This window comes from Epinephelus fuscoguttatus, linkage group LG18, assembly GCF_011397635.1.
Source record: "Epinephelus fuscoguttatus linkage group LG18, E.fuscoguttatus.final_Chr_v1".
NCBI classification, from domain to species: domain Eukaryota; kingdom Metazoa; phylum Chordata; class Actinopteri; order Perciformes; family Serranidae; genus Epinephelus; species Epinephelus fuscoguttatus.
In genome coordinates, this window is record NC_064769.1 from 7,213,828 (window position 1) to 7,222,936 (window position 9,109).

At 39.3% G+C, this 9,109-nt stretch overlaps 1 protein-coding gene across 1 annotated transcript; it reads right to left on the reverse strand.

The window, feature by feature from the left end:
• Positions 1 to 462: 462 nt before the first annotated feature.
• Positions 463 to 7,939, reverse strand: LOC125905770 (protein FAM240B-like). Its single transcript, XM_049603960.1, has 3 exons — positions 7,853 to 7,939; positions 7,569 to 7,693; positions 463 to 1,214 (listed from the first exon to the last, which is right to left on the reverse strand). The coding sequence occupies exons 2-3, from the start codon at positions 7,688 to 7,690 to the stop codon at positions 1,091 to 1,093; spliced, it is 246 nt and encodes an 81-aa protein (XP_049459917.1). The 5' UTR covers positions 7,691 to 7,693; positions 7,853 to 7,939; the 3' UTR covers positions 463 to 1,090.
• Positions 7,940 to 9,109: the final 1,170 nt, after the last annotated feature.

A 9,109-nucleotide genomic window follows, 5' to 3' on the forward strand; every position in this document is an offset into this window, starting at 1 on the left:
AAATTACACATTGTAACTTTAAGGTTGCGCAGAATTCACAGAAATTGATTGAATTTTCCATTAATTTGTGGTAGCAACATCCTGGAGGGCCTGACATTTGGTGACTTGTTAAGGATTCGTAACTCAAAGTTTAGGACTTGGAACTCGATTCAGAACTTGTCTGTCTTGACATGAGACTTGAGTAGGGAATTGAGTGCAAAGACTTAAGAATTACTTTGCAAAATGATGACTTGGTCTCACCTTCGGTGCTACTTCATGATGATGTGACACTATATAATGAAACGACTGTGTGTGTCACATTGCACTTGTCACCTTTGCATCTTCAAAATTTCAGTTTCAAAATTTTTTCGTTAAGTTAGATGACATCTCATTTGTGACATTTTCCAGCTTCAAAGGGTTTTTAGATTTTAATGATTCCATGTCATTTTTACAAGCAGGAAAGAAATCACTTAAACGCAAAGATGAAGATGTAGATTTTATTTCCTTTTATTTCAATTACATGTTACAACAACATATAGTTTTTTTCTATTATGGGGGTAGTCAAGCCGAGGCATGCCCGAAGAGTCATGAGCAGGTGAGCCACACTGGCACAACTACAGTATGGTTGCAACCCTACTTTGACCACAGCAGTGCATCTTAGTGCAGCTACGCCCTGCTGTGAGGAAGTAGTGGAAACTTGTTTTTACGGCATGGCTTGATACAGCGCAGCTAAAGCTGTTCAACCTGGGCCCGTGGAAAAACCCCATTACACAGTGCAATAATGACAAAACAATGGCACCAGGCAGGAACAAATGTCACCACAGAAGGGATTCATTCTACCTACTTGTTGTTTTTCAACAACCAATATATGACTATACTTGCTAGTCATCACAAAAGCCTTAACTATTTGTTTGATTTTTTTGTGGATTTATTTAATTGTGAATAAAGTCATCATTTTTGTTTCTCTCCTTCAGTTTCAAAATATCGTTTTTATGTAAAAATGTAATACTCCAAACTTAGATATTGCAATTGCACAGCTCTGCAAAACTGCCACCAGTTGGCTGCTCTTCACCTGCAAGCTGATTAGTGGTGGAGTTTTAACCTTCTGGATTCAAGGAGAATCAAGCTTCCTGAGGCTCTGCTGAGCTTTCTGAGCTCGTCTGATTCTCTCCTCAAAGAAACTCTTCTGGTGCTGATTCCTCTGATCCAACCTGACTAACCACTGCTCCCTCAGCCTGGACAGAGAGGGTGACAGGGGGAGACAGAGGGAGAAAGGGGGAGAAGGGGGAGAAAAAGGAATAAGATAGATGTTCACACGGCACAAATACAGGCACTTACTGCCATTAACAACACAGAAAAGGCAGCCTCTCTGGATTGCAACACATTACAGGAGCGCACCAAGCTTGAAACTTTATTTTTCTGTGTTTTCATGCTATTGAGTGCACATATTGAGCACATTAAATTATCTCACTTTTCTGCTATAGACAGCTCCACTCTCTCTTTCTGAGCACAGAGTAAGGTACCAGTACTGTCTGACATTACACTGTGTTGCATTTAGCATCCTTGTGGTGTGTGGCTAACACATGGAACAATTAAATGAGGGGCTTTTCACACACCATACTAATCAGGGCTGCCAACTCTCATGCACTGACCATGACACTGATACAGCTGACACTTTCTGCTCACTCTCATGCCACATGTCCATTCTCTCACACAACAGAAAACAAATTTATAATGACAAAAGTCAACATGAAAAAAGGACAGTACAGCACACAGAGAGAAAAGACAGAGCAGCACTGTAAAACACTGCGATAAAGTTAGCCATTGTTTGTGAAAATCTGGTCAAGGCAGCTGGATATCAATGCACATCTATTTTTGCTGTTATGGTACTAGTAGTTGGAGATGCCAAAAAGGACGAAGACAGACCATAAATCTCAGCAATCATTTCTTACATTCTACATACAGAATGAAACTGCAAAGAAGTCCTAATCTGACTAAACAGTTTCAAAAACAGGTTTGCTGAGATGCCAAATGCTCTAACTATTCTTGACTATTCACACAAGTAGTTTCACTGTGCATTACTGTACAGGCAACGCAAATAGTATTGTAGCACATTGAAAATGTATAGGATCTTTTTACTTGAGAGGTTTGCTGAAATTTTCAATGTTATCCTGTTAAGGACGACACTGACTGTGACCATGTACAGTGGCAAAGAAAAAAGACCTGAAGCAAAAGTTTGGGTACCCTGCATGGTTGTGATACTTGCCCTTTGGCAAGGTGACCATACTACTACTACTATACTGTACTGACAAACAAAAACAAAAGAGAAGTCTATACTGAACACCAAAAATGTGAGAGTCTTGGTGGAGGGGGAAAGCCCGATTGTAGAGAAGAGCTGCCAGCGCGGTGTGGTAGGTTTGAGATGCAAGTGGGCCCCTTTGGAGTGATCCCATCGGTTCTTTGCGATGCGTCACGGAGCTGAAGTATCAAACATGCATGCGTGTATTTGAACCCTCCCAATGTGTTTATGAAAACCATCACCAGGGTCCAGGGCCAGCCCTGCGGGGGAAGGGGGGCGGTATGGCACCCCAAGACCGCAGGAGCGCCCAGACCCCAAGACCAGGGAGCCGCAGAGGCCGCAGGACACCACGCAGGCCCAGGGACCCAGGGCGGCAATGGCCGGCACCCCCAGAGAGCCAGAGACACGCCCCAGACAGGCGGGGCAGGAGGGACCACCCACCCACCACCCGACGCGGACCGCGGTACAGCATAGTGTACTGTCTAGCGTGCATATTATACGACAGTTTACGCAGTGTACACCGTAGTATACAAAGTGTACGGCATGGTGTACAGTCTAGTGTACATAATATATGGCGTAGTGTAGAGCATAGCGTGGGTGGTGCACGTCACAGTGTATGATATAGTGTAGTGTGATGTGTAGTGTACATAGTGTACATAGTGGATGTAGTGCACAGCATAGTGTATGGTCTAGTGTATGTAGCATACATATTGTGCGGCATAGCGTACTAATGACGTAGCATACAATGTAGTGTACTTAATATATGGCATATTTTAGGTATGTGTACAGTATAGTGTTTGATATACTGCACAATACAGTGTATGGCATAGTGTACCATCTAGTGTTCATATTATTTGACATAGTTTATGCAGTGTAAACCAAAGTGTATGGCACAGTGTACATAGTTTATGGTGTAGTGTATGAGGTGTCCAGCATTGGCATACGTAGTACAAAAAAAGTACTAGATACAATCCGCAACTTTGGAAAATCCAAAAGGCATTTTGACAACAAAGTGTTGCTGATGGGAAACTGGAAGTCTTTTAACTCACTAATGACCAAATCAGTGCTTACTGAACTCACACAGCACCCTGTCCAAAACTCTGATCAGTGCGGATGGTATTTAAAGCAGGTTTTTAAAAATGTACTGTAAATGAGAGTAAGGTTAGACTTTGCTTTGTGTAGGCTGGATTCATTGACTGCTAGGCAGAAATGAGTGGAGGTTTTGTCAGAACATCAGAGGCCAGTATTTACCCTGACACCATCACTCCTAGGCTTAAATTAATCGTGCAGACATCCAGTGAAACTTGATCTGCTGTCACAGCTAATTGTGTTATGGAAAAAGGGGAACATTGTGTGTGTGTATGTGTGTGTGTGTGTGTGTTTGCTATGACAGGATTAATATTGTTGTGTCTGTATAAGCGAGCGTTCATCTGTCAGCACGCTCCGTCATGTGTTGGTTAATCTGCAGTCTGTCCTCAGATATTTACACTGATCTCCAGGATTCAAACATGTAGTCGAGCTGCCTCTAATCAACATTCTCAGGCTACTATGTGATGACAGACAGACGAGCTGTAAACATAACCACGGCATTTTCCAATTTAATCAAGTTATGATGGAGAGACAGGGACAAAGGCTGAGGACATATTTTTGATGCTCTTTTCTTTTCCCCTCTGATCCTGCAGTTCATCCAACCTTATAAACTCATGGTGTTTGTTCAAACCTACAGAAATTTTTGTGGGTTCTGAATTCCAGTACAGATCGCAAAGTTTCCAAAGACACCAAATATGTCTGGATGAATTTTGTTGAAATGTTTCTAAAATGATCAACAAGACGTGTAGAATATTTCCCTTTGATCAAAGGATGCAGTCATAAAAACATCAAGGTTTGGGTTTAAATATTTCACTCTTTGTTAACATCACACAGCTTCAATGAAGAGCTGAAACAACATGATACAGAATATGTGATACTGTCAGACAGAGTGGAGGAACATGAGCTGCTACTAAACTCTAACACTGTAATCCCCTGAACGTAAAAAGTGCATTATTAACAAATTATTGATCTCACTGTTAGACATGTGGGTAAAGTTACCAGATTAGATTGTTTGACTTGTTCAAACACTAAATCATGGAGGTCTGGGAAGGTGGGTGGTCGGGCATACAAAACTTGCAAGCAAACAGCATTAGTGTATTTTAGCCATGACTGCCTTCCATTCATAACCAGACACCCCAGATGAAAATGTAGTTTTTTCATATATTGGTCAGTTAGTTGTAAGATTTTTTGGACTATTTCGCTTCCATAACATACCTTCTTTCAAACGAGTGAAAATAAGTTAAAATACAAAGTTAGGTGCATTTTATAGTATAGATTTGTGTTCTGGTAATGTATGCAAAAGTGCATATTTAAGTAGACAATGCCTCATTTACGAAAACCTAATACAAAAAAAAATTGTCTAAATATAAGGATTCAACTGGAGAAGTTCAATGGTGATATCTGTTAGTTAACATTTTCACCCTACTTACCTGTAGTGTCTTTTTTCTTGTCTAGAAATTTACCATTTTCTCAAAACTATTTTTTTTTCTCATACTCAGAGCCAGAAATGTCCACTTCAGAAGCACTTTCATGCACCAAACTTTATTTCTACCTATAATCTGAAGGTTTTTGCAGGGGTTTGGTCATACATCATTCATATTTATTTTATTCCTAAAACCATGGTGAAAAAAAAATATTTTCAAGGCTGCCAGGCATAAGCCTGGAGGGGATCATGCGTTCAGTTGTGTGCGTGTGTGTGTGTGTGTGTGTGTGTGTGTGTGAGAGTCTGTGTCTATCTGTCTGTCCGCAGCTAATCTTGCAAACTACTGGACCAATCAGCCTAACATTTTGTGCACACCTTTATGACTGTGCTCAAGGACCTCTCGTGGTTGTGGTGATTTGCCATCAGTGTTTAGCAAGCTACTTGGAAAATGTAGTGAGCTAAGATACCAGTTACTCTTTATCAAAATAAAGTTTCACTACATTGAAGCTATCCCCAGTGAAATGTAGCAAGCTAAGCTACAAGAAAATGGCAAAAGTAACTGGTTATTTGCAAAGCTTCTTTTGTTTATTGACTTGTCAAATCAGCTATTTTTGTGTAACTTATATACTTATATCAAAACATTGTGTGTGCGTGTGTGTGTGTGTTTGTGTGACTTTGTGACATTTGACTATCAACTCCAATAACATTATATCAGAATTTTAAATTTGTGCTCAATTTAGCACACATTTAATTAGAAAACATCTCATTGCATATTTAAATATAAAACTTCAGAAAATTTGTAATAGAAAAAGAATAATTGTCCTGATGTGAGTAATCACCTGGGAAAGTTTCATGGTGATATATACCAGTTTAAAGTTTTAGCCTATTCACCAGGGGCAGGCAACTGGCTGCTTCAGGGCCACGTGAAGCTCTTTAGCCTCTCTCTAGTGACTCCCTGTGGCTTTAACAAAAAATCACATGGTAACAAATAAAAATATTGTTTACAATTTAATTTTCCTTTAACATTGCTGTAGGCCTAAAGTGATTCCTACATTCTCCATCTGTAACATGTATAGCCTATACACTGACACTGTAAACGCCAATCCATCCATGACACAAAATTTTAATGTCAAGTTTACACAAATGTCCCGAATTGTCAAAATGACATAAAACTTTATGTTCACTTGACACAAAAACTCATCCCTTGTGAGCTTGACATATTTTTTTCAAAAGTCAACAAGTTTTGAGTTTTGAGTTAATTTGACTAAAATGTATTAAGCCATATTAGTTTAAGGCCAATAAGCAACACTATCATTGTGCACTTAACATATTGTGGTGTGCTGGGGCTAAATGGGTGGAGTTTCCCAGCATGCCATGAGACAATGTGTTTAAGGCCATAAACCGAAGAAAACTGTGTTTAAATGTCTTCTTAACCACTCACTTTAACCATTACGCAGTGATTAATGTTTATGTATTTCACAATGGTTGTACTGGGTTGTTGTGGTAAAAGACATTTTGCACCTTTGCATAATTCTTACACTCAAGAAACCAAAGTACACTACAGTACATTTTTTATAGCTCAATGATATTCTTAAAAATTGTAAAATGTGTGCTCATGTACATGTGTTTCTATGTTCACATGACATTGATGTTAAATGCTAAAACAACAATGAAAAAGTTATGTGTTGTAAGCTGAGTGAGCAATAAAAAAGTATAATAAAAAAATGTTTTAACATTTTAGGCAACTAAAAAGTGTGTAATAAGCTATATCTACAACCCAGTGACTTTTGTTCAAAAATTTGCTGAACCTCTCCATGGAGACTATAGGCTTGAGTCTCCCCAGCTAGATTAGCGGCTTGCTATTGATTCCAAATCCAAAAAAAGAAAGGTATGAGAGGAAAATAGAGAATTTAATACAACATGGACAGATCTTTTTGCTTTCCCTGCCAAATTGTAAAGTTAACGTATCAAATAATCATAAATGGTCCACTGCAGAGTAGCCACCTCATGAATGCTCACTTAGACCTATTAGTAATGTTGATAGGCTAACTTAGAGTTAATAGGCTGTGTAACTGTCATTATAAGGTTCAGATGTTCTTTTTTTCCCTTTTTTTTCTGTTGATGGATGTTGATTTCTGAAAATGGCTCTTTTGATAGTAAAAGTTGCCAACGTCTGACCTGTTTTCCTTTTAAGTACACCTGAAAGTAGAATTTTTCTCAAGTTTTGTGCAAAGAAATATAAATTTTACTGACACTACAGCTTTAGCTGATCACTCAGAGGTTCAAATGATGGGGGGGCAGCTCATCTATCTGCTCACGTATGTTAAAGTGGAGTGGATTTTTCCTGTTGCTTTGATAAAAGAGGGAGGATCACAGCTAATTTCAGTGGGGCTTCAGCTGTCGTTATCTGTAGGGGCTACTTCCACAGACCATTTACTAGTTACACTTAAGAGAAGAAAAGATTACATATACAGTATAGAGAGATAGCCAGCATATATCTTAAATCACTTCAAATTTCACTCTGTCTTGTAAGCTACTCAGTTATATTTTCACTTAACTTCCTTTTTATCTGTTGCTCTCCAGTCCATAAGGCATAAGTACAAATGGGGTCCTAGATGTCTAAAAACTACATTTTTAACCTGACTTCATCTGGGATTGTGACCGTTGACACTTAAAGCTAACCACTTTTTGGCCTCCTACCAGGACTTCAGATTTGAGCATTTAAAATTATACATTTGAGTCAGACTGCAAACTCCTTTTCATAATTTTGCTGCTGACCGTGCCAGAGCGCTGCTCCTTCTGCGGTCCTCCTCCTCGTCCATCTGCTCACTGTGCTGAATGATCCTCTGCTCCCAGAAAGACTTCAGCTTCTGTTTGTCATGAATCCGAGCTGCGTTCATCACCTAACAGGAAACAAACTGCAGTCACAAATGGACGGATTTCTCCGCAGAAAGAGGTGTACATGTCTGAAGAACGCTACATCCTCCATTCTTCAAAATAGAATAATCCACAACAAATTGTCTCAGGAACACTGATGAACTGAGTCTGCTCTGATTACTCACTGCTGTTTCCCAGCTCGTCTGGACTCCTTCTCTCTACTTTCTCTTTTTCTCTCTTTCCTTCTCTATTTAACTTATCAGTAATCCCTTGTCTCTTCTGTTTTCCCTCTTTCTTTCTTTTTTACATCTCGTTATGTCTTTTGTCTGTTCCTGTCCTTCTCCCTGTTCTTTTCTCCTTTATCTCCTCTTTTAACTCCTCCCCTCCTTTCCACCTTTTGGCTTTGTTGTCCCCCAAGTTATTTTCTCTCCTCCTCTTGCCTCTGTTTTCTTCCTCTCTATCAATCATTTCCTTCCCTTTTATGTTTTCTCTTTTCTTTTCTTATTTAACACCATATTTTCTGTCTCTTTAACTTTTCTCTTTCCTCTCCTCTTCTCCGCTTTTCTCTCCTAAGATCTTCTGTATGTCCCTCTCTGACAAACAAGTATTACTCTTCTACTTCTTCTTCTTCTTCTTCTTCTTCTCTTCTCTTTTTTTTTGCTCTTGTGTTTCAGCTTTGGGATAGTATTGGTTTGATAAGTGGGATCAGAATAAGCATCGAAGAGGATGATTGTTTGTCACATGACCCTCCTCAGATTCATCCCTGACTTTTCCCTTGAGAAATAGTTTTGATATGTGCTGTTATAGTTAATGTTGGTGAAAATTACTTAATACATTAGGGAAAGTACTACTCAAGTCTGATTAAAAAAAAAACAACAACAAAAAAACTAACTTATTTTGTCACAGTGATGTCATCCAAAGCTTAGGAACTAAATTTACAGCCAAGTGGCAGCAGGGGCTTAAAAATGAAGCCAACACAGAAGTAACAAAAACTGCAGTTCCTCTATTGGCCACTTGAGGCTGGCTCAAAGAGTGAGTCAATCCCCACAGACTCCCATGTTAAAATACCCACATTTACAGCAGAAATAAACATCTTTACAGCCTGGCACAAAAATGATTTTGGTCTCTGTCGCTTATTTTTCCCATTCATGACACCTGGATTCTAATGTAACTCACCTCTTTATATTTTATTAAGGCTTTAAGTTATGTGTAATTAAGCCCGTGGCTGCTTTGAGTGGCATGTGGCTACAGTCCGGTCACAACTCTCTACCATAGCATTGGTTAGGTAATGTAACCATGGCATAACACCAGCTTCAGAGGATGGGCATAGCTGTCGCTATTTCCATGAGTTTTCAATTCATGAAAGTTTACTGTGATGTTGTGGTCAGCTAATAAAGCATTGTCCAGCATTTGGTTGTACTAAAAGACCCTCTAAGGACTCA